Source organism: Rhineura floridana, chromosome 17 (genome assembly GCF_030035675.1).
Source record: "Rhineura floridana isolate rRhiFlo1 chromosome 17, rRhiFlo1.hap2, whole genome shotgun sequence".
NCBI lineage: Eukaryota > Metazoa > Chordata > Lepidosauria > Squamata > Rhineuridae > Rhineura > Rhineura floridana.
The window spans coordinates 14,348,159-14,373,355 of record NC_084496.1 but is presented as its reverse complement, the minus strand read 5'-3'; the positions used below and the strand labels follow the sequence as shown (position 1 = coordinate 14,373,355).

At 42.5% G+C, this 25,197-nt stretch overlaps 3 protein-coding genes across 19 annotated transcripts in view; 1 reads left to right on the top strand and 2 right to left on the bottom strand.

The window, feature by feature from the left end:
* REXO5 (RNA exonuclease 5) overlaps nt 1-10,055 on the bottom strand; it is a 38,422-nt gene extending 28,367 nt beyond the window's left edge. For 3 of the 6 annotated variants that reach the window (XM_061600363.1, XM_061600366.1, XM_061600368.1), the window contains exons 1-4: nt 9,825-10,054; nt 5,785-5,965; nt 4,289-4,410; nt 2,110-2,236 (exon numbers count right to left, since the gene is read on the bottom strand). In XM_061600363.1, the coding sequence (XP_061456347.1) occupies nt 2,110-2,236; nt 4,289-4,410; nt 5,785-5,931 (396 nt within the window). In that variant the 5' untranslated portion in view covers nt 5,932-5,965; nt 9,825-10,054. Of the gene's footprint in view, nt 1-2,109; nt 2,237-4,288; nt 4,411-5,784; nt 5,982-9,824 lie in introns of all 6 variants that reach the window. The other 3 variants (XM_061600369.1, XM_061600364.1, XM_061600365.1) reach the window with 3 other exon arrangements.
* ERI2 (ERI1 exoribonuclease family member 2) lies at nt 10,019-22,606 on the top strand. 6 transcript variants are annotated; one of them, XM_061600370.1, is made up of 9 exons: nt 10,019-10,218; nt 11,412-11,482; nt 11,565-11,648; nt 13,864-13,991; nt 14,186-14,342; nt 16,579-16,679; nt 18,152-18,233; nt 20,148-20,236; nt 20,407-22,606. In XM_061600370.1, exons 1-9 carry the CDS (start codon nt 10,043-10,045, stop codon nt 21,691-21,693), a joined length of 2,175 nt encoding a protein of 724 aa, XP_061456354.1. In that variant the 5' UTR covers nt 10,019-10,042; the 3' UTR covers nt 21,694-22,606. The 6 variants fall into 6 exon arrangements, with proteins under 6 accessions (XP_061456354.1, XP_061456358.1, XP_061456356.1 ...); XM_061600372.1 differs by having other exon boundaries at nt 10,042-10,153; XM_061600371.1 differs by having other exon boundaries at nt 10,216-10,305.
* Nucleotides 22,080-25,197, bottom strand: part of LOC133372104 (acyl-coenzyme A synthetase ACSM3, mitochondrial-like) — a 34,768-nt gene continuing 31,650 nt past the window's right edge. For all 7 annotated transcript variants that reach the window (XM_061600376.1, XM_061600378.1, XM_061600379.1 and 4 more), the window contains one exon: nt 22,080-23,909. In XM_061600376.1, the coding sequence (XP_061456360.1) occupies nt 23,823-23,909 (87 nt within the window). In that variant the 3' untranslated portion in view covers nt 22,080-23,822. The remainder of the gene's footprint in view (nt 23,910-25,197) is intronic.

Below are 25,197 nucleotides of genomic sequence, written 5' to 3'. Positions count from 1 at the left end.
AAGAGGCCCTTGACTGGAAGATCCCATGATGTCAATGGGGAGCAATGACTCTCCAGAGCATCAGGCAGTTGTTGATCCCTTTGTCTGCCATCAGGTCCTTGTGACCTGGATAGGGCAGGGACTGAACCAAGGATTTAATGCATGCAAAGCCTGTGCTTTACCACAGAGCTATAACATCTCACAATCCCCCAGACTGTTCTTGTGGCAAGTCACTTTAGGGGCCACTGTGACAGGCCAGTATTACATTGCAGTTGCTTTTTTACGGTTTATTATACAGAATTTACATACCACTTAATCATAGAAACCTCTAAGCACCCATTAAAATTACTGATAAAAATCAGATAGTGAAACAAGTCAACCTATTTGTTTTTCAAAATATAAATAAAATCAGCAGTTTAAAAAATGTACATCATAGACAGGAAGTATGGTGTAGTGGTTAGAGTGTTGGACTGGGACCTGGGAGTTCAGTATTCAATCCCTGCTTGGCCAGGAAGCTCACCGAGTGACCTTCGGCCAGTCACCGTCTCTCAGCCGAATCTATTTCACAAGGTGGTTGCGAGGATAAAATCGGGAGGAAGAACTGTATTTGCACACCACCAGGAAAGATAGCATATAAATATAATAAATAAATAATATATAGTGTATATACACACCCACATACACACATCATCAAATAATATTATGTATTAAAATACAAGTCAAATTTACATGTCCAGGTAAGCTGGCTTAAACAAAAAAAGATTTTGGCGGTGGGGATACCCCAGTAAATAAAAATACATTTCACTGAATCCTAGTGCTGGGAAGCCCGTGAACAGAACCTGAGCGCAACAGCGTTCTTCCCACCTGCGAATCCTAGCAACTGGCATTCAGAAACATACTGCCTTCAACAGTGGAGGTAGAACCATGGAATACCCATCTCCCAGGTCTTAGTGCAGCAGTCTTGAAGGGCCATAGCTCAGTGCCTGCTTGCATGCAGAGAGCCCCAGGTTCAATCCCTGGTATTTCCAGGTAACGCAGGGAGAAGACCCTGTCTGAAACCCTGGAGAGCCGCTGTCAGCCAGTGTGGACAATACTAAACTAGATGGACTCCGAATACAGCAGATTCCTGTGTTCTAATCACTACACTAGCATATGGGCATTTTTAAGTTGGCTCACTCTTATGCCTGTGTTATTTTAATGGAGGTGGGGAGAGTAGCAGGGGTTCAAAATAACATTTTCAGGAGTGAGTAAGACAGGCCTCTTTTGTGTCTACTCAGCGAGCGTATTAATGACCTCGACTTCCAGGCAGGAGCCAGAGAAAGTTCATTCTTGCGTCTCGTTGGCAAGAACTGGCAGTTCCTTGTTCCTGGAAAGCCTTGAATTTGCTCTTAATTAGAGACATGTGTTTCCTTGCCACTGGAACACCAATCCACCCACCCCCACGACCGGAACCGGGCAAGGTTTCCTGATTGAAAGCATCCCGTTCTGTGGAGACTTGTAAGGAAGACAAAAAAAAAATCTAAAACAAAAAAGTACTGGGAAAATTAAAGTCGTCTCCATTCTGGATGGAAAATAGCATGTGTGCGTTTTTCAGAAGACAGAATGTACTGTCTGTGTTAAGAAACACACATACCACTAACGCATATTGGCAGTATAACATGTAAAGTAGCATCACAGCACTTCAAACAGTCATGGCTTCCCCCAAAGAATCCTGGGAACTGTAGTTTGTTAAGGGTGTTAAGAGTTGCTAGGAGACCCCTAGTGCCCTCACAGAGCTACAGTCTCGAGAGTGGTTTAACAATCAATCCCTCTTCCCAGGGAACTCTGAAAATCTTACCTCTGTGAAGGGAATCAGAATCTCCTAACACCACTCGGCACCCTTAGCAAACAACAGTTTCCAGGATTCTTTGGGGGAAGCCAAGACTGTTTAAAGTGGTACGATACTGCTTTAGAGTGTATGGTGCAGATGCAGCTTCAGTCTGGCAGCGGCTGTTGGGGGTCTCAGGCAGGGCAAAAGTCTTTCCCCATCACTTGTGACCTGGTCCTTTCAACTGGAGATGTTGTGGAATGAATCTAGGACCTAGAAGTTATCCCCCACCCCACCCCCATAATCATGGCTGGGGAACTTACATGTTTGAATGTCTTTCGGAGATTCTTGAACTGCATGTAGAAGCGGTCGAAATGGAGCTGACTGACGCCACATAGAACCACGACTGCTACACCGGCCAAACGCCTTCGGTGATGAATACGGCACCAGCTACATCACAAGGGGAGGGGGGGGAGCTATTATCATTCTCCTCAAGTTGCCCTGGTGAACGACCTGCCCTTATAAGACTGGACAGCAGCAAAGCACCATAATTAGGGGAACAGGCCATAGCTCAGTGGCGGAGCATCTGCTTGGCATGCAGAAGGTCCCAGGTTCAATCCCCAGCATCACCAGGTAGGGCTGGGAGAAACCCCTGCCTGAAATTCAGTTATCTGCATTCCGTGAGCCATATGTACAAGTACATATCTATCTCTCAGTTGCTACAGATCAGGGATTCTAATAGCCTATTTTTTGGGGGGGTAAGAACTTTGTTGTTGTTGCTATTGTTAAATAACTGGGAATCAGAAATCCTTGCTGATCTACTGCAAATAATTCAGTGATCCGCTAGTAGATCACGATCTATGTTGTGCCTGTTTCCAGGGCTAGGAAACGATGACTAGTCCAAGCTTACCTTGTGGGGCTTTGTAGCAGGGTGGGGCTTTGAACCGGAAGCTTCCCTGGACTAAGGTCACATCCACACCATACATTTAAAGCACATGGCTTACCCCCAAAGAATCATGGGAACTGTCGTTTGTTAAGGGTGCTGGGAACTGTAGGTCTGAGAGAGACAAACTGCAGTTCCCAAGATTCTTTTGAGGGAGAAATGTGCTTTAAATGTATTATTATTATTACTACCTGCCCTTCACCCTGAAGTCCCAGGACAGGTTACAACACTTTAAAACGCATGCTTAAAAACTAATTAAAACAACTTAAAATCACAGAAATAGGGTGTATCATAAAAATATACATGTCAGGTATCAAAGGCCAGGATAAAGAGATGTGGTGTGGATGTGACTTAAGTCAACACTTGAAACATTGCATCACACAGGCTAACAGAGGTGTCAAACCTGCAGAGCTTACAGTTCATTACAGAGCATGAGAATAGCATTAGGTGATGGTCTTCAGTGAAACTTATTCCTGTTGGAGCATGGAGGATGAACCTTTGGGTTTTTTTAGTTCAAAGAAAAAGCGAGTAAGAGGCGACATGATAGAAATGTGTAAAGAGAAAGTGGATCAAGAAAGGGTTTTCTCCCTCTCTCATAACACTAGAACTTGGGGACATCCAACAAAGCTGAACACTGAAAGATTCAGGACGGACAAAAGAAAGTCCTTCTTCACATAATGCATAGTTCAACTATGGAATTCACTCCCACAAGACGCAGTGATGGCCACTAACTTGGATGGCTTTTTTTTTTGATAGAGGCAAAAAGAGTATTAGACAAATTCATGGAGATAATCCTAGCAATGGCTGCTAGCCACAATGGCTATGTTCAGCCTCCACTGTAGGAGGCCATATGCCTCTGAATACCAGTTGCTGGAATCACAAGTGGGAAGAGCACTGTTGCACTCAGGTTCTGGTTGCAGGCTTCCCATAGGCATCTGGTTGGCCACCGAGAGAACAGGATGCTGAACAAGATGGTTCTTTGGACTGATCCAGCAGGGCTTATGGAAGTACATGTGGTCCCCAGGTGGTCCTGCATCCAGACACTGATCACACCAAGTCCTAGCTTAACTACAGTGAGGGTGCTGCATCATGAGTCTTCAGACCCTGGCTGCATACACACCCTAATTTGAAGTGCTTGTCTTCTTCCAAAGATTCTGGGAACTGTAGTTTACCCCTTACAGAGCTACAATTCCCAGCACCCTTAACAAATTACAGTTCCCAGGATTCTTTGGGGGAATGTCACATGCTTTAACTGTATGGCATGTATGCAACTCAAGACCTTCCTCTTTCAAAAAGCCTTTTAAGTAGAGACCTTATCTCAGGCTGTGTCTGTGATGGAATTGCTTTTTAAGATGCTTTTAAAGATTTTTTTTTTAATTGCTGAGAATCACAAATGGGGAGAGTGCTGTTGTGCTCGGGTCCTCCTTGTGGGCTTCCCACAGGCATGTGGTGGGCCACTGAGCAAACAGGATGTTGGCCTAGGTGGGCCACTGGCCTGATCCACCTGCAGGGCTCTCCAGATGTCCTTATGCTTTACAGAATGTGGAAAGTGACTCTACCTGGGCTGAGCTGCATCGTGCCGTTTTCCCAAAGCAGCATACTTGAGGAATTGGTACAGTTGGTCATAGCTGATTTCACAATCTTCTCCAAACACTGCAGCAGACAAGTGGGGTTTCTTCTTCTGAGAAAATGAAAAGAACTGGCTCAGGATTTATTACACAGACACAGAGAGTTGAAGGCGTTGAGTCCCCACTGCAGTAATGAATTCCAGAAGGGGACAACTCATCTCTTACAAAAAGGGCACAGAGAAAATAGATCATTGAGCAAGAAAGACAGAGCAAGCGTACAATATTTTAGTAATGCATAACTTAACGTCACTTGGAAGCTATTTACATAAACACAGCAAATGCCAAGCGATTTCAGTCAGACATGCCATTTGCAAAATCTAACAACTCCAACTGTGAAAAAACCAAGAGTCAGCCTCTCAAAAACCACCTCCTAGGATTAGAAAGGGCGAGGAAGCATTGTGAAACCTGGACTTTACCCCTTCCCACCTTCCTGTTTCTGGGCTTTTAAAGCTTTGTCGACAAAGTGCTTTCAACTTTGCCTTCAAGGTTTCATGGGGGCCAGAAAGTTTATTTCAATTTTGCAGAATTCAGAGAAGGGCACACTGGCCACAAACAAAAATGGCCTGGATGTGGTCTGTCCGTATATTATACTCACTTCTGATTGAGTGTGGCATTTTAGGAAGAGCCCTGATGAATCAGAATGAAGACCCTTCTATTCTAACATCACGTCTTTAAGAGTAGTCAACTGGTAAATAACTTGCAGCCAGTGCAATTCTTTTGGCAGTGACGTATCATGGTAGTAGTATTCTCCCCGTGAACAGTTGGACCACTGCATTTTGAACTAGCTGGAGTCTCTGGGTCAACCTCAGGGAGAGCACCACAAAGAGTACACTGCAGTAATGTAATTTGGAAGTTACCAACACATTGGCACAAGTGGTCAGGCTATCCTTGTTCAGAAATGGCCGTAGTTGGGGTACTAGATAAAGCTGGTAAAAGGCACTGTTACCTTTTTAAATTAATTTCTAAAATTGATTTTACATATAAACATGTAACAAAAGAAACCAAAATGCTAATAATTAAATTATTTAACAAGATATTCCAGTACAATGCATTAAACATACTCATGTATCACATGCACTCAAAGCAGACACAAATGTCTTTCTACTCGTTAGGTGGCAAGGAATTCAGGAAATCCAAATGTTTATGCATTGTGCTGGTAGAATGGCAACGTTGTCAGATCTGGTGGTAATAATAATAATTGTTATAAAAATAAGTAATAATAATTTATTACATTTATATTCCACCCTTCTTCCCAAAGGTGTGCAGGGCAGCAAACAACAAGTGATCAAATGATAAAAACATCTTTAAAACAACTCCAGTACACATGCAGGCTGGGAAAGATCTTTTTGGTGAGACAGGGGGGCTCAGAAAATGACATACAAACCTAATAGCAGATCACCTGCAATGATATGCATATACACACTTACTTCACTCAGTATTTTAGCTTTCTGCTGGTTTTCCCAAATATCGTTCTCAGCAACCTTCCTTTTCTTTTTCACCTTCTGGGTCTCCTCTACATTTTCATCATCTTCACAGGACCTTTTCTGTTTCATTACTTGGGTTGCTGCAGCCATTTTGCTTGCAAATACAATTTAAGGAGGGTTGGATCTGCCAAAAAGAAAAACTAGAGAAGTGGATTGAAGCATCATACAACTGGTGGCATATACACAATGGTTCCAACCAGCTAAACTAATTAGTCATGAAGCACAGCAAAATTCTACATGTGTGTACTTAGAAGTTCAACTGAGCTCAATGGGCTTACTCCCTAGTAGGAGGTGCACTTAGTACTGCAACCTATACTGCAATGACAACAGTGCGACTTAAGTTAAGCATAATAAACTTATTTCATTGCTTTCAATGGCTTAATGCTCAATCTTACGCATGCTTGTTTAGAAGTAAGTGCCACTGATCCAGTTCCGATGTAACAACAAACCACAAGAACAGGAAACTGTGCTTAATTCAAAAAGTGAAAGCTTTTGGTTGCCGTCTCCTCATTTGTGAAAGAGCAGGAGGAAGGATGGAGTGTGCAACCCTGAGGCGTGTGCAACCTTGTTCTTGTAGCAACAAGCTGTGGTTTGTTGTTACATCTGAACTGGACCACTGGCACTTGCTTCCAAACAAGCATGCATAAGCAGAGCTTGGAAAAGTTACTTTTTTGAACTACAACTCCCATCAGCCCAATCCAGTGGCCATGCTGGCTGGGGCAGATGGGAGTTGTAGTTCAAAAAAAGTAACTTTTCCAAGCTCTGTGCATAAGATTGAGCATTAAGCCATTGACAGCAATGAAATAAGTTCAGGGAAGTCCAAGTTCAGGGAACTCTGGTTTGTTCTAACCGTGGTTAGTTAAGACAAATTGGGATCAGCTGGAGGGGACTTTCAACAGCAGAATGTGCTAAGACTTGTTGGTCTGCTCTGCAAAGAAAAGCTCAATAGTCCCATGGAGCAGCCCCGAATCTGGGAACACCTAAAGTAGTTTCTTGGTAATCATCCACTATATGTTTTTAAAAGCTGTTCGTTTATTCTCTATGCATTTGGACACCTCTTAAGATAACATAAGCAAATTTTGCATGATTGGTTCCCAAGATCAAGGAGCAGGTTTTCAGCTATGTTTGGATACAGCTGGATGCTATTTTGAATCAAGATAGCAGACTGAACCTTTTAAAACTGCACTAACTTTAACCACTGATTTCAATGCCAGGTACAAGGCTCCTAGTAAGATATAAATGAATCTCAAGTTTTTTTAAAAAAATAACACAAACACAAGCAATTTAAATCAAAAATAAAAGATATTCATGAAGGATGCAATTTAATTTCAGATTTGATAGGTTATGGGAAAAACTAATGTGGTACATGCTGAGTCTTCATAATGACTCTTCAGCAGGGATAGTTTCTATTCATTGGTACCTGTCCCTGGTAAATTGCTATCCCATTTTAGTCCTGGTTTTTGCCTTTGGAGAAGCCCTTCTTTAATTTTGCTACTGTGAGTTACTTAAGTTGCTGTCATTCTTCAGGGTTTAGCACAGGCTTCTCCAACCTGGTGCTATCCAGATGTTGTAGACTTCATCAACAGCCAGGATGACTGATGGAAATTGTAGTCCAAAACATCTAGAGGGCACCAGGTTGGCGAAGACTAGTTTAGTGCTCTCATCAGAATTTCTAGAAGTGTCTGAATGAATAATGGATATATGTCCTCTCTAGTGCACATTCACTCATATATCAGGGCTGGGGAGCAAGGTGCATTCCAGATCTTGTTGGACTACAACTCCCATTATTCCTGATAACTGGCCTGATGGGAACTGGAGTTAAACAGGGTCTCCAATCTTGTCCTAAATGCATGTGCATGAACACAAAAATATTATGCAGCGCACAATTTGCCATTGTCAACACTATTGCTGTTGAGGTCTATTTTGAACTGTTGATAACTAACATATTGCAGGGTAATTGTTTTTCACATATATTTTTACCCAGAAAAAAATTCTCTTGAATTTTTAAGTCACTTATCATGTATATATTTACAGTGTTCTCAGTTCTCTTGAGTGTCATTGCTTATATAGGCAACATGGCACCCACTCCCCTTCACACAGGAGTGGGCTCTGAAGTTTGCAGAAGTAATAAATCATAAGAACATAAGAAGAGCCTGCTGGATCAGGCCAGTGGCCCATCTAGTCCAGCATCCTGTTCTCACAGTGGCCAACCAGGTGCCTGGGGGAAGCCCGCAAGCAGGACCTGAGTGCCAGAACACTCTCCCCTCCTGAGGCTTCAGGCAACTGGTTTTCAAAATCAGCGGAGGTTGTGGAATGGAGTACTCTCAAAATGGGCATGGCTGGCTGGAACCTCAACCAGGAGCATTCTACACTGCCATATTTGCTGCATCTCTTCCCTTACATCTCTATATTTCATATTAACACTCCTATCCTAAACATAGAAGTAACTCAGATGTAAGTCACACCGCTTTCCATCTGGTTTATATCTGTATGGGTATGCTGAGGGCTGTAGCCTTAACTAAAATTCTTACTAAAGGTGCAGTGTTTTTAAAATTTAAAATTAAAGGGGGGGAGGGGATTTAACTGAATATCTGGGAAACATGAGACCCACACACTGCTGTTGCAGGTCCTTCTCCTTGACAGCAGCCTGCTGCATCAGGCCAATGGCACATCTAGTCCAGAACTACACACAGTATTCCAAATGTGGCTACACCACAGATTTGTATAACAGCATTACTATATCAGCAGTTCTAGTTTCGTTCCCTTTCCTGATGATCCCTAGCAGGGAATTCTCACAAAGAGGATCTCTTCTCAATCGTCCCAGAGTGCAGGACATGGAATAATGGGCTCAAGTTGCAAGAAGCCAGATGCCCAATGGAACCAATTACCAACACTGGAGGCATTCAAGAGGCAGCTGGACAGCCACCTGTCGGGGATGGTTTAAGTTGGATTCCTGCATTGAGCTGGGGGTTAGACTTGATGGCCTTATAGGCCCCTTCCAACTCTACTATTCAATGATTCTATGGATCATAGAGCAATCCATTATGACCCCATGGTCTCATTCCTGGGCAGTCACTGCCAGTTCAGACCCCATGAGCATATATGTGAATTTAAGGTTTTTACTCCACTGTGCATCACTTTACACATGCTTACACTGAATCACATTTACAGCCCATTCACCCAGTTCGGAGATATCCTTAATGCTTAACAGTATTTAGTTGGATCTAGATTAACAATGAGAACATAGGAAGCTGTCATACATAGCATCAGCCACTGGTCCATCTAACTCAGTACTGCCTACACTTACTGGCAGCAGCTGTCTGGATCTCAGGCAGGAGTCTCTCCCAGACCTACTTGGAGATGCTGGAAATTCAATCTGGGATCTTCTTCATGCTACAGCCCTTCAAGCTATGATTAATTTGTATCATTGATTTCAATGGGATCAACGTTCAACTAATTTAGGCTGCAATCCCAGACCACTTACCTGGGAGGAAGCCCAGTTGAATTCAATAGGACTTACTTCTGAGTAGACATGGTTAGGATTGCACTGTTAATCTGGAGCCAATTGATTAATAACAACAAAAATAACTTAAGGAGGTTATTGCAGAACAAACAACATACAGCTGGTGAAGTAAAGCCTGTAGCAACGTGTAATATAATAATAATAATAATAATGGAGGAAATGTCGCAGAGAAAATAGCACACAGCAGGTGTGCAGAAAGCAACAGTGTACAATAATGGTAGAGGGCCTCAGGCAGAGTATCTAGGTGTAGAAAATTGGGGAGAGCTTCAAAAAAGTCTCCTGTTGGGATACGCGTGAAGCTGGGAGATCTGCAAGCCACATGCCTGTGCAGGCCTTTTCCTTTTGTCTTCTAAAGATAAATCCCCCACATAGCTGTATTTCTTAACCCTTACCCCACTACCTGGCAATGTAGAAAAAAACATGCGAAGAATAAAGGTCATTCAAAAAGAAAGTATCTCACCATCTACAGCTGCCTCCTTATGATGAAGAGCAAGCCCCTAATCGAGGAACCGGCAGTCGTTGCCTTCGGCCTAGGCTAGGCCTAGGCTAACCGTTGGGAAGACTGGCTAGGCTTAAGCGGGTAAGAGCGCTCCCGGAAGCTAAAACGCCAGACTCCGGTAGCCGATTCCTCGATGGCATCGATCAGAGGTGGGGCCACGGCGAGGCGGGCTGTTTGAAATGGAGGCAGGAAGCGAGAACGATAGAGGCTTAGCTTTCGGTGTGAGGAGTGCCTTATGTTGCTGCTGGGGAGGGAGGAGTTGTAGGTATGGCGACCAAACGGTTGGCCAGGTAAGGTCTAGAACGGGACCTGCATCCTTCCGTCCTTTCCTCGTGTCAAAAGGGCACGCTTTTAGGTTAAGCAGTCTCTTGTGCGTTTCTCTGCTGTTGGGAAAGGCTGAATGTTAAGCGATGAATGAAATAAAGGGCAGGGGTGAGATAAGGTGCTGCTAGACGTGTTTGTATCCTTTGAATTTCTGGGTTATTCGGGTTTTTATGCAGCTGTTTTGTTGGTTTTTGCTTGTATTTTAGTTTGTTTTAATAACATATTGTTCGTTTTAGATGTAGAGGTTTTTGAAATATTAAGTGGCTTATAAATATTTTAAAGTACACAAACAAGCCAGCCCCTAGTTTCCCATTCTCTTCACCCTTATCGGGGGTTAAATATTAGCACTGCATCATTGGCTACTGGGACGTTATCACCAATGACTTGGTGTTGGGAAGGGACCCTGTGCTCAGCTTATATGCATTTTGAGCTTCAGGTAGAAATGATGCTGATCGGATCTCTTGCATTTCATGCCCTTTGGGCCCCCACTGTTCTCTGCTCTTCTCTACAGCAGGGGTGGGAAGTTTCAGGTCCAGGAGAGCAGGGGGTTGGACTTGATGGCCTTATAGGCCCCTTCCAACTATACTATTCTATGAATCTGTGAGATGAAATGCAGCCCTCCAGGCCTTTCTGTCTGGCTTGTGGTACTCTCCTCAGGTCTACTGCATATCCTTTTTGTGGCAAGCGAAGAGGCATGATTAGAGTTCATTCAAGGACACGTTACAGCCAGGCAGAAGCACTTGAAGGTGTGAAACAGCCCGTGGGGGATGTGGCCTAGGAAAAGCAGTGTGGCTTGGGGAGAGTTCCAAGGGTTAGGAAATCCTGGAAGGCTGCATTTTTGCCCCCCACCCCTCCCTGGGCCTGAGATTCCCCACCCTTCCTCAACAGACAGAATTTGTAGGCTCACTTGTAAGGCTGCCTTTGTTCTATGTTCCACCCACATATGTGCCATGCATGTGCGAAAACAGAATTGTAACTATGGTTTTACACAGAACTGTGAGTGTGTGTGTTTGAGAAAGAGAATGAATGTTTCCGGTTGCATTAAAGTGGACAAAAACTGTACGATTTTCTGTATTTGGCTATAAGCATGTTATGTGAAAAGTCATATTTTACTACTCTAAGAAAAATTGTTTCTCTTGCTCAGGTGCATCTCGATCTTTTGATAGCCTGCAAATATTGTATTGCTGCTGAGATATTTGTTCTTCTGGTGTGTTTGTTTTATAGACAGCTTGGCATTATTAGAAGAATATCTAAAATATCACCCAGTGGCCAAAGTAATGTGAGACCCAAAATCAGTGAGTACTTGGTCTGATTCACAAAGCAAAAATTACTGTTGACACAATAGTTTGTCAACACTTTCTTCTCTTAATTTTGCAGGGCAGTTGTTTGACTACTTAATAATTATTGATTTTGAATCTACATGCTGGAAAGATGGCAGAAAATGTTACACTCAAGAAATAAGTAAGTGGAGATTTCTTAATGTTATTTGGGAATTGCCTCTGTGTGAAATGGTAAATCAACAATGAGGCTGTTCCCTGCAATTTATTTCTATTTAATTTATATGACTGAGTGGAAATGGATGCTGAAACATAGTAGCAGCAGGTATCTGGAACACACATATTATCATTCCCTCAAAAAATGGGTTTGCAAGAAACAAATTATTGGCTTCACAGAATTCAATAAGTCTCTCCTGCTTCATTTCTATCTCCTAAGCCCCATTTCCCCACAGTTTCTAGTTCTTCTCTGTTCCTTTCTTTTACATGATTATCAGAACATCTTGTTTTGGTGTGTGAGCAATTTCTTCTTGTACTTCTGCATAAAATTTCTCCAACTCTTCTGTGAAGCCAATAATTTGTTTCTTGCAAACATATATTTTGAGCAACCAAAACGACGACTGTACACGTGGACATCACCAAATGGTCAATATAGGAATCAAATTGATTATATAATTGGCAGCAGAAGATGGAGAAGTTCCAAACTTTCTGCGAAAAGAAGACCGGGAGCACTGCAGTACAGATCATGAACTGGTAATATCAAAAATCGGAGTAAACCTAAAGAAGAACAAACAAAGCAATCATAATTCCAAAATACAATTTAAATAACATCCCAGAAGAATATGAAGATGAAATAGAATTAGAAAAGGAAGAGGCACCAGAGATCATATTGCAAACATACATTGGATCATGGAACATGGACCAAGGGATTTCAGAAGTAAATCACCCTGTGCTTTATAGATTACAGCAAAGCCTTTGACTGTGTAGATCATGAAAAACTTTGGAATGCTTTAAAAACAATGGGGGTGCCACAGCATCTGATTGTCCTGATGTGCAACCTATACTCTGGACAAAAGGCTACTGTAAGGACAGAACATGGAGAAACCAATTGGTTCCCCATTGAAAAGGGTGTGAGACGGGTGCATTTTATCACCCTATTTGTTTAATCTATATGCAGAACATATATGGAAAGCGGGATTGGGCCAAAATGAAGTAGGTGTGACAACTGGAGGGAGAAATATCAATAATTTAAGATATGCAGATGATACCACACTGCTAGCAGAAACCAGAAATGATTTGAAATGAATGCTGTTGAAAGTTAGAGGAAAGCACAAAAGCAGGACTACAGCTGAACATCAAGAAGACTAAAGTAACGACAACAGAAGATTTATGTAACTTTACAGTTGACAATGAGGACACTGAACTTGTCAAGGATTATCAATACCTTGGCATAGTCATTAACCAAAATGAAAACAATTGTCAAGAAATTAGGAGAAGGCTAGGACTGGGGAGGGCAGTTATGAGAGAACTAGGAATGGTCCTCAAATACAAAGATGTATCACTGAACACTGAAGTCAAGATAATTCAGACCATGGTATTCCCTATCTCTATGTATGGATGTGAAAGTTGGACAGTGAAAAAAGCGGGTCAGAGAAAAATCATTTGAAATGTGGTGTCGGAGGAGAGCATTGCAGATACCATAGACTGCGACAAAGACAAATAATTGGGTATTAGAACAAATTAAACCAGAACTATTACTAGAAGCTAAAATGATGACACTGAGGTATTATGCTTTGGACACATCATGAGAAGACATGATTTGCTAGAAAAGACAATAATGCTGGGAAAAACAGAAAGGAGTAGAAAAAGAGGAAGGCCAAACAAGAGATTGGATTGATTCCATAAAGGAAACCACAGACCTAAATTTACAAGATCTGAACAGGGTGGTTTATAACATGCTATTGGAGGTTGCTGATTCATAGGGTCACCATAAGTTGACTTGAAGGCACATAACAACAACAGTCTATCGGTAGTACTCATTAAAACTTGTGGGAGTGTTTAGCTTGTTAAACATAGGGCACAATTGCAATTGACTTGATTTTTATCATTCCCTTCCAAAGGAGCTCAGGGTGATATACACAATTATCTATCTTCCCCCTTTTTCCCCTTTTATCCTCACCACAACCCTATGAAGTAGGTCAGGCTAAAGGAGACTGACTGGCCCAATGAATTCGGTTGAGAAGGGAGTTAAACCTATATCTTCCTGATCCTGTTTCAACACTCTAACTACACCTGTATACTAGACTTGTAAATTGTTTTATTTAGAATGCCAGCACTTTACAATACTACTTAATTTTAAAGTACTTTGGAAGTATTAGTGAAAAAGTACTCTTTTTTTGTAGTTGAATTTCCAGCTGTTCTATTAAACACCTTGAATGGAGAGATTGAATCTGAATTCCACACGTATGTCCAGCCTCAGGAACATCCAATTCTCTCTGAATTTTGCACTGAGCTAACTGGCATAAAACAGGTACAACTTTCTTATTTCATGTTGCAAGCAGTTTGCATACTCGGCTAATAATTTCCAATTGGTTTTGGAACTACATAGAGATGTTACTGATGCTGTTCACTATGCCTGGCAATGGACTGTGTTAAGGCTGGGTGTAAAGCGAGGCTCAGAAACCCGCAGCAACACTTAAATGTATTTTGTTCTCTTCTATTAAGAACCAAGTTGATGAAGGAGTTCCTCTGCATATATGTCTGTCTCAGTTTTCTAAATGGATCCAAAAGATACAAAAGGAGAAGAATGTTATTTTCGGTTCAGGTCATTCAAGTTGTGCTACTTCTGAAGGAAAATTATGTGCATTTGTTACGTGGTCAGGTAATTCACAGTGCCTTTTCCAAATCTGATTTCTCACACTGAAATTTTAGTGTTGCTTTCATGTAATGCTGTTCATTTGAAAATCACTAATACAGCAAGACTTTATTAGCAGAGCTGGGCCTGGGAAGGCTTTATGCGTATCGCATAGTTCTGACTTGGCCCAAAGTATTTGTTCCAGCATGGTTATATCCAGATATGGCTCCGATTTTTAACTAACTTATTCTATGTTATATATACCTGCTGAGTTTCTTTGGTTTGTGCTGTTCCATGTAGCTGCCAGGGGTCCAACACTGGCTGTGAGATCTGCACAGTTAGTTTCCCCAATGTTGTCTTGCTCCATCAAGAGTAGAATCATGTTGAAATCTCCTTGGTGGATTGGGTGTTCTCTTAAAAACCCTTATCTAAGATATCAGGCTGCAAATTGGTGATTGTACTACAAATTTAAATTCATAAGCTGCTTCAGGTGCCAATCTGGGTTGAAAAGCCAGATAATATTATTAAATATTGACTCTTATGTATGTGTCCAAGGGCAGTCAGCTTTGACAGTGACAATCACCGTTTTAGAAGCGTAGGACAACCAACCAAGGCCCATGAATCCTCAACTGGTGACTAGTACTGTCAAAAACCTGAATGTACCAGCCTATGAAGCTGCCATATACAAGGTGTGTAATCCAGGGATGGCCAATGTGGTGCCCTCCGGATGCTGTTGGACACTCCATCAGGCCGAGCCAGTGGCTGGGAATACTGGGAGTTGTAGTGCAGCAACATCTGGAGGGCATTACATTGGCTGTAATTGTCCTTCAGGTGTTGTGCCTGGAGAAGTTTCGGTCTACAGTAGGGGGTGTGGAATCTCAGGGCTGGGGGCTACATGTGGCCCTCAAAGCCTCTCTCTCTGGCCCTTGAAACTCCCCAGGCCATACCCTTCACAAGCCCTGCTTTACACCCCAAATGTTTTTGCTTAGTTGGAATGTATCGTTGAACTCTGATGTGTCTTGCTGCTCAGGATGGAGAATGGAGTGAGTGTGTGGAAACTAGCCTTCTGTCCAAAGGTAAAATTCACATCGGTTCCTCTGTCCACCTTTGCCTCTGGCCCCACCAGCCACTGGCACGTGGACCTGGGAAGACTGCTGAGAAGGGAATGCAGCTTCTGGGCTGAAGAAGTTTTCCCATCCAATCTGCAATTTGAAGAATCCCCCCTTTTGCTGCCTTGTTCTCCTTGACAATTGTTTCTGGGGACAGGGCTATTGGGGACAGGGCTGTTTAGGCCAGGCCTCCTCCACCTTTAAGAATCAGCAGCAGTAGCTGAAACACTTGGGCTGGGATGAGGACTGCTGTGATCTCAGCCCCCATCCCAGTAGTGTTTTCTACCACTTGGAGCTACTCTAGAGAGGAAAAGTGAGCACTCAAAGACCGTGCTTAGATCTGTGGCCCAGAGAAGAAACACCACGCACAATAACTTCTCATTGCCAAGTTCTTCTGCCTAGTTCCTCAGGTTGTAGGCTAGTTGCGATGGGAGGAAGTGCCGAATGAGTCACATTGGAGAAGCTGCCAGTCAGAGGGAGACCTAATTCATGTTGTGAAAAGGTGGGATATAAATGCTCTAAGAACAAAGAAACTAAAATACTTTCTGTAGGCTGCAGAATTATTCACATTTGTGAGTGTCTGTTTTAGGCCGACTTCCCTGCTTCTGCCAGGTGTGGGAGGAAGCAGACAGTTACATAAAATGGCGACACCTTGCCCCTGTAAATCCTGCCAACCTCAGCCCCTGACTTTGGGTTGTATTTTACTAAGTAATACTTTGGCGTAGATCCACTGGAATGAATGGGCATGGCTCAGTTGGATACAACCCTGTCTTCTAATACTTTGCCATGCTTTGCCAGAAACTTTCAATTCTGTCTTTGCACCATAGGCTAGCAACGTGCTTTAAGAATGCCAAATGAAGATGAGATTTTCTGGAGTAGAAGACACACAAAGCTCCGAGTTGGGTGATGCAGTTATGGAATGCGCACCCCTCAGCAGTTGTGTGCCTTCCACAATTGTAACCATACAACATATCTGGTCGCTAAGTATCCTCTTCCCACCTTAATTCCTTATATTTCTGACATGGCCTGTAGCGATTGCCTGATAGACAAAGTGAAGATTCCACGCTGAAGAACGATAGAAATAACCCTGAAACAGATTTGGCTGTGATGGGCATAGAACATGAAAGGTTGATAACTGTTAGTTTCTTGTACAGACTGGGACCTGGGTGTGTGTTTGCAGTACGAGTGTAAAAGAAAACAGTTGCGAAAACCAGATATTTTAAACTCCTGGATTGATCTCCGGGCAACTTACAAGGTGAGTGTACCAGCAGATTGCATACGTGTAACAATAAGAAAGTTTAAGCAGCATATTTTGCTAGCTGAGCTTTGCTTATTGTTTGGATTACATTGAACATGTTGTTCATGGTGTAACTGGAAGCCTGTCTGGATCTCTTTTTTTTTTTTAAAGATAATTCGTATAGACAAAAGGGTTTGGTGTATTTTTGCATTGCTTACAATACTGTCATCTCAGTTCTGTTTGCAATAAATGTTCCCATCTGCTTGACTCCTTTCCATCTCTCTATTTTTCTTTTGTTCATTACTGTTTTCCTTCACTGGTGACATAAAGATCATGCTTTACGTAGCCTTCCTAGATAGGACCCACCTCTGGCCCTGTCAAAGTGTAGCTAAAATACATTACTATTAAAGTAAGAAAAGTAAATTAAAAAGATCACAATAAAATAACATCAAAAGATAACTAAGTCACCAAGATCCTTTCCAGAGTGCAGTTGCGGGGGAGGGGGGAGCAGTCTGTGGTCATCTTTGCCTGTCTGCTTTTCTGTCCTGTTCCTTCTCACAGGGCAGTCGGTGGCAGATGGCCTCGTGGGTAAGAGGGGGTGGTAAGGGTTGTGTTCAACATAGTGCTAAATCGCTGGCTCTGTCAATGCAGAGATTTTTCCTTGTGCAGCTGACGGTTCTCTGGCCTTGCTCCCCCAAAATCTGTTCTAGGCTTTCCCCCAGCCCCCCAAAGCAGATTTGGGGATGGGGAGGAGGGGGAAGTCCTGTTGCACTAGCACCAATCCTCGAGCTCACACAATTATTTAGTTGAATGCTGCCCTGAGTTTCTAAAATTTGTATCCTGCCTTTTCAACGGTGCTCAAGGCAACCAGCATCAAAACCATAAATGCAATATAAGAAAAAATACCATAAAACAGCAATACAATACTAATAACAAAAAACAAGGTGGGTGGAACATCAATAAAAATGACATGCTTTTAAAAGAAACAGATTTCAACATATTTACAAGACATCTTATCGATCAGGTGCCTGTCTAAATAATAATACTAAAAAAAAAGTCTTTGCCACTAGCAGTTGCTGCGTCTCTGTTGACAAGGAGCTCTAGCACCTAGGGGCAGTCATCAGGATCACAGGGCGGTTCCGTTAGATTAGGGAGGGGAATTGGTGGCCCTTCAGATACCACTGGACTTCCAATTTTCATCAGCCCCAGCCAGCATGGTCAATAGTCATTTTATGGGAGGTATGATCTATACAGTATATGCAATATATAGAAAACCAGTGATAAATCATCACTTAATAGAGACCCATCTTCAGTAAAATATTTAGCTGTTGTAGCAGAAGCAATCAGAGCACCGTTGTGGGTGTTTTGAGTTCTCTCTCTTGCTAAAGAGAGAAATGTGTGTAAACTAAACTTTGTACGGCATCTAGGAGCATCCACTGCAATTCAGGTTTAGCAGAGCATCTAATGTGTTCACATTTATTTTTTCTTAGCTCTTTTACTCTAGGAAGCCACAAGGGTTAAATGGTGCTTTGCAAGATGTGGGGATCATATTTGCAGGACGGGAGCATTCTGGTGAGTTCTTTTTGGGGGAAAATGTTTTTTATAAAATCATGAAAAGTTTTTTTGTGTTGGGGAGGATCTTGCATTTCTAGGTATCATCTACAAGTGTGTTAGGTACCTGGGAAATTAGGTACTTGGGATTTTTCCAAGGTCTGCATGGCATATAACCTAACTGTTCTTCAATAACGACATGTTCTAAAATGAAAAATGCAGCTGAGAGGAAAGGGATGGGATTGCTCGGGTAAAAGAAAACAGAATACTTGGCTGTTTTTTTTTTAAGTGATGTATTCCATTTCTGTTTTGCCCTTTTAAAAGGTGTTCAGGACAATAAGACTATTCCCTAACTCCTACTTTATCCTTGCAACAACCTTTTGAGGTGGGTTAGGCTGAGAGGGATAGCGATTCAATGTTGCCCAGTGCACTTCAGGACCAACAGGAAGTGGAATGTGTGTCTCCCTGGACTTACTATTTGCTCTGTGTATATTGGCAAAGCCATGGGCACATCTTATTCTAGGGTGCTTTGTGCATACTTTCGACTCTGCAGTTTCAGTGAAAAGGGGTTGTGCGAGTACAAAATAGTCCACTTGCTTCCTGGTTGTAAGCACACTTTATTTGGAAGCATGTCCCTGTCTTGCCTCGTCCTTAAGCCTAACACAAGTCTGCTTGGGATGTGTGCCCACCCTTAGCTCATTAATGATGGCAATGCTCTGCTCAGTCCAGTCAGTTCAGTAATGATACCCTTCCAGTTGAGGGGGTGATGAGGGGCTAGAGCTAATCAGAGAGTTGTGATTCTTTGCCCCACTTGTTCTAGTCTGTTAGGAGATTGAGTATCTCTAGGCAACTTCAGACCCCTGCTACAGAAGCCCCATTTCTGGGTTATCCCCAGTCTTCTGGTAGAATTTGACATTCTACCATGCCATGGTGCCATCACCCTTTTTACTCCCTAGATGGAGCTTCTGCTGTTCTGAGGCTACTAGACAACCATTCCTGTAGTAAAATCAAATATGGCCCTGATCCTTCAGTTTTATGTGACCACAGATGACTCTGGATAGGATGCTTCAGCTGAACTTGGTAGTTTTTTTAAAAGACTAAGTCTTGTTCTTGCTCCTGGAATTTGGTTGGTCCATTGTGGCAGACTTGTAGACACCATCCCTTTGTATATTCCTGGTTGCTTTCATTTGAATGATTTCAAATGAATGTGTGGATTGCAACTTAAGGCACTCTTGCCTATGTGCAGTAAATTACCCACAAGCATGTAACTGTGTTTAAGACTATGTTTTTTATCTGGTATTGAACACATGAAGCTGCCAGTATTGTCTATTCTGACTGTCAGGAGTTTTTCCAAAGTCTGAGGCAGAGGGTCTTGCTATCAGAGATCCTTTAACTAGAGATGCCAGGGATTGAACCTAAAACCTTTTTGCAATTAAATGTCTTCTACCATTGAGTTTAGCCCACCTTCATTCTTCGTGAGGACTAGGGTAGGAGGTGGAAGTCTGAACAGTTCTGGAAAGTGCTGTCCATACAAGTTCATCTTTCAAGTTGCCATTTTGAGTGGTAAGAATAAACTACTATGAATCCTTTTATAATGATTAGATTCATCTACTCTTTGCTTTATTTTACCACGGCAACAATATTACCTGCAAGAAGGTCCATTGACCTTGGTTGGACTGACTTTGGAGTAAACACGTATAACAGAGGTAGCCAATGTAGTATCCTCCATATGTTGCTGAACAACAACTCTCATCAGCCCCACCAGCATGGCCAATGGTCAGTAATGATGGATATTGTAGTCAAGCAACATCTGAAGGGCATCACGTTGGCTACCCAGATGCACAGGTTAGTGATGTAAGCTGCGTGTTAATCTTTCCTGTTTCATATATGTGCATGAGTGTGTCAACAATGACACCACATCTCATTTTCCCCAAGGGCTGGATGATTCCCGGAATACTGCTCGCCTTGCATGGAAGATGATCTATGATGGGTGTGTGATGAAAATCACTAAATCTTTGGAGAAGGTCAGTGGCTTTTCTTCCTGACTATGTACTGAGAAGAAAGTAAGAGTTTGCTGAAACAACTTTGAACTTGATCTTGTCCTGAAAGACTCCGAGGCAGATTTTCTCACTTGGTTGCTGACATCTGTTTTCTGTGGTTCCCACAATGTCTCATTTGTTTATGGATTCTTTAGGCACCTCCTCCACAGAATTCCATTGCTAGATTTTTGTGTGTGAAGCCTACCGATGGGAGTCCTTTGGGAAGCAATGATGGTGCAAAAAGATCATGTCTGGATGAGAGTAAAAATGCTGGCGTTACCACAGAAATTAAAAACAAGGAAAATCAACAGCAAGAGTTCACTCCTGTTTGTTTACATGAAAACACCCATGTTCTGTCGAGAAAGGGCAACAAGACTGATGGGTATAGCAGTGTTCAAAGCTGCTTGACTCCACAGACTGGAAGGCTCAATTCCCCCCTGGGCTGTTTTCAGCCTTCCTATAACTCTTTGGGCATCCAGGGTGGGCTAAATAATGGTCATCCAGTTTCTCATTCTTCAGCACATAATCCAGGGTTGGTTTTGGTCTCCACCACTCTTTCTTCTGTCAATGTTTCCGATACAGACATAAGTACCACTTCAGATTGTTTATCCATGTTGGCGGATTGGGAGGATGTAGCATTAATACCAGCATCGCAAGATGATCAAAATTCAGAATGTTCACAATGGGTGGATGAGTCAAACGATAAGAGTTCTTTAACCGTTGGAGAGAAAATGGGTATGAATGGATCACATGTGATGAATTTGAGATCTGAAAGTGTTGTGGGACCTATTCTGAATATGCAACTCTCCGAGTCTGTGGTGAACCAAAGTTACAGCAATATTATTTCTAATACAGGCATGGTCCCAGATAAGTTCTCAAATGCTTCTGGGTTTAAGCTCCCCACTGCAAAGGCAAGTACTGCCTCTACTGATGGGTCAAATGGAAACCATGTCAGATCCTCATCTGAAGCTCATAAGAGAAAACCTTCCAGTCCAAAATCTTTTCCTCCAGCGAAAAAGCCACCCTTTATAGTGTATGAAGATAAAGGCACAACATCCAGCAACTCCCTGCTGTTCAGAAGGCCAGGTTCCCACCATGTGCCTTCTGGCATCTTAAACTCCTCCATTAACTTGCGCCAACGCACAGGAACTGGGAAAGTGACTCCGCCTTTATGCAAATGCGGTCGAAGGGCCAGAAGGCTGAATGTTTCAAATGGTGGTCCCAATCATGGTAAAGTATTCTACAGCTGCCCAGGTAGAAAGCAGGGAAGGAACAGAAAGGGCTGTGGTTATTTCATATGGGAACGCACACTTCAAAAGGAGAAGTGTGCACTTCCTCCTGCTTCAGATGCTCTGGGGCTGCCGCATCCCGTACAAAGTTGCAGTTCATCAGAAAGCTCTGAAAGGAAATTCCTGGCTCTTCGGCCCTCTATGCGAACCTAGCCCAACACCACCTCCTTTGTATTCTTCATTGCAGAAAAAAAATCCGCTCGCTCCTTGTCACAAATTAGAGAGGCCATTAGCTGTGCTTCCCCAGCTTATAATATTCCTCTACATCATGATGCCAATGGGTTGTGTGGAGCTGCTAAAGTGAAAAATGAGGAGTAAAAGGAGAGGATCCTGGAAAGGATTTTGACAGTGTTGCTGAGGCTAATCCAAATGCACAGCAGCAGCTGGTCTTATCTTGTAAAGGGTTCTTTTTCTGTATTCTAGGCTTACAGATTTTGATCCTTTTTATGACTATGGATTATGTTGCCATTACTAGGTAACTTCAAGCTTAGAATCTATTGCTTTTTTATAACAAATGATACATAAAGTAGTTATCATGGTTTTAAACTGTTTAAAAATCTTAATTCTTTATTTGTGAAGTGAAATAAAAGTGTGCCCTTTTTAAAAAAAACTGAAATTCTGCAGGCTGACTTTAATTGCAGAGTGCATCAAACCACCTTTCTTATGCTGAGATGTTCTATTTCAATCAAATGTGTTTCGTTCAGATGTAGGCATTGACACTACACATGAGTCTGGTATATGGCTGTGAAAAAGGAGTTTACATCAATCTACTACTGAAAGAGAAAACACAAACCCACATTAGTTAGAAAATAAGAGGTAGAAGTTCTACAAAAGATCCAACAAGCTCAACATAAGCCCATTAAATGGAATGAAGCTTGCATGGCAGCACAGATTAGTGACTTTCTCTGGAACACCAGCTTTTCAATGTGTTCTAACACTAGCTTGAAAATGGTTCCCTTGATTATGAAATACTGGTGCTTTTGGTGTCCCAAGGGATAATTCAGATTGCAGTCCACAACACTCTTTGTTAAGTCTAACAAATGAAATAAAAACAATTTTCTGTTAACTGTTCGAATTTTGAGCGCATTACTATCTCTTTTTAAGGACAGTACAGAAATTACAGTGTGCAAGAATATTAATAGTTAAAAGCCTGAGAGGCTTCTAGAAGTTTGTTTCCACATGGGTGGGGGACAGTCTTCCAGCACAGATGCAGGCCTCAGATTTGTTGCGGAAACTAAAACTATTATTGGTGCGATCAGCTGGTTTTGTGCAGTTTAGGTCCCACTGATTTTCAGTAGCTTTAAGCATGTATTGAATTCTCCCACTGAACTAAATGGGATCTAAAGGGACTTAATATTGGCTGGACTGTGTCCAGGTGACTTTCAAAATTTCCCCTCCTGTTTTTGGCACCATTCAGCATAGTTCATAATTGACAGAAGCTTTGGTGATAATGCTTCATATCTGTTGTCACCACTGGATCCCTTGCAGTTGATATATACGTATAAAAGAGAGAGGACCATTTGCCAAAATGTTGCTACAGCCAGGTTGTGTTTGTACACAGGGTTTTTTAGCTCAAGTGCTCAAAGGGGCTTGCTGCTGGTAAGTGCTTGGAATATTGAAATGACTACTTGAACACGTATAAATAATCCTCTCATGGTTCGGTTTATAATCCTGGGTGATGGGATTCACTTAAACCAGACTGTGTGCGCTTAAAATGGCTTAACTTGCTTCATGGCAACTCTATCTCAGTTCTAACAAGTTGCAGTTCTCAGTGACCCAGATGTGGATACCTGCATCATTGAGTGTCTTGGAAGCTGTCGGATTAATAGGTGAAGTGGAACCGTGTGCTGCACTGGACAGATTGAGGCCCTTCATTTATTGTTTCTACAGGGTAGAAAGAAGGTACTGGCTTTGTGTGCTTGATTATGTTTCTAGCTTGCTGGTGTTTTTTCTTCTTCTTTTGAGCTTTGGAATCAAACTTGTTTTGGAGCTTTCTCCAGAGTACACAGTGTTCTCTTCTGTATGCTTTCCAACATCTGGAATGAGAGTTACACTTCACTTTGCTTAACCTGGCAAGATGCTTTTATATAAATGGGCAGAGGGAGATGCGGAACCAATGACACTCCCCAAAGGTCTGACCCTACACTGCTTGTATGCACGTCGATCTCTCTCTAAGGGAGTGGATGTGCGGGATTTAAATATGGAGGCTAGCCCAACCAGATCTTGCAACACAAGGAACCAATATGAAACTTAGAACAGGCACAGTGAAAGTAAACAGAATTCTAAGCTTTCCCCCACTCCTTCTTGCGTAATTCATTTCTTCGGATTTTCCCACTGACTGTCTTTGGCAGATGGGGCACAAACTCCACCTGTTGGACAAGAGCAGAAATTACAGCTTGCAAAAGAAGTAACGGAGCAGGTTATTGACGGCATGTAACTTCTAAGTCAGGGATGGGGAACCTTTCTCAGCCTGGGGGCCATGTTCCCTTCTAAGCAACCTTCCCAGGGGCCACATGCCAGTGGTGGGTGGGACCAGAGGCAAAAGTGGTCAGAACAAGAAACTTTTTTATCTTTTGTATAGTAGCCTAGTTTCTCTACACACTCCCCTCTCTGTCCTCCTGACCTGCAAGAGGCATTCTAGCCAGGCAAAAATGTTTGGGGCGTGAAGCAAGGCCAGTGGGGGGCATGGCCTGGGGACTTCCAAGGGTAAGAGAGGGTTTGGGCTGTGTGTATTTGGCATCCAGTCCTGAGGTTCCCCCCTCTGGTGCTAAGTAAACTTAAAAGGGAAGGCGGGGTAGAAATATTAAAATCAATCAATCAAAAGATCAGTCCAGTGGTGTTGGGGGGGGCAAGTTACAACAAGCACATAGAAAGATGCTTTTACTGTATATTGGGAAGGCTTCCAGCAGAGCCCTGCTTGCCCCTATTTGATTAGCACAACATTCTTGATGTTGTACAATTCAGACATTGCATTGGTTTCTGCTGACTCAGGTTAGGGTCTGAACGTCCACGTTGCTTCTCTGCTCTCATTCTCCACCCACTCAGTGGTTCAGAAATGGAGCTAATAAAGAGTGTGTCTTAATGTAGAAATCACACCAAAACCATGGTCACACAAACCATGAAATGCAAACCCACTTCAAACTAGGGTCACATCTGCACCATCCATTTAAAGCATTCCTACCAGTTTAACAGTCATGGCTTCCCTGGGTGCTGTAGAGCTGAGAGTTGTTGGGAAACCCCTAATAAACTACAGTTCCCAGGGTTCTTTGAGGCAAGCCATGTCTGCTAAAGTGGTGTAAGAGTGCTTTAAATGGATGGTGTGGATGGGATCTAGGGTGGACAAGGGCAAACCATGCCTTGTCAATTCAGACATTGTATCAAGCCATTGTTAAGCTTCCTGGAGTGATATCAGACTTGAGTCAATTGCCACGTTTTATTTATTTATTATTTATTTGGCCACATTAAATCAGGAATCCTATCTTAATAAACCACAATGCAAATAAGCTGTGTGCTTTGCTCCTCCAGTCATGCCAACTAACCAGGAATTCATAATTAAGCTTGGCTTCCTCTAATGTCTGAACCCGCACCCGCCTTTGTTGCTTCCAAACAAGCCAGGGGCATACACCAGGGTTTTGAAGTTTGCTTATGAATCCTGGC

What these genes read in the sequence shown, in the direction of transcription:
- ERI2 (XM_061600370.1), top strand. Translation starts at nt 10,043, where the DNA reads ATGGAGGCAGGAAGCGAGAACGATAGAGGCTTAGCTTTCGGTGTGAGG. An exon ending in TAATGTGAGACCCAAAATCA is followed by an intron (nt 11,483 to 11,564) that starts GTGAGTACTTGG and finishes TTAATTTTGCAG; the next exon opens with GGCAGTTGTTTGACTACTTA. An exon ending in ATCTCCGGGCAACTTACAAG is followed by an intron (nt 16,680 to 18,151) that starts GTGAGTGTACCA and finishes ATTTTTTCTTAG; the next exon opens with CTCTTTTACTCTAGGAAGCC.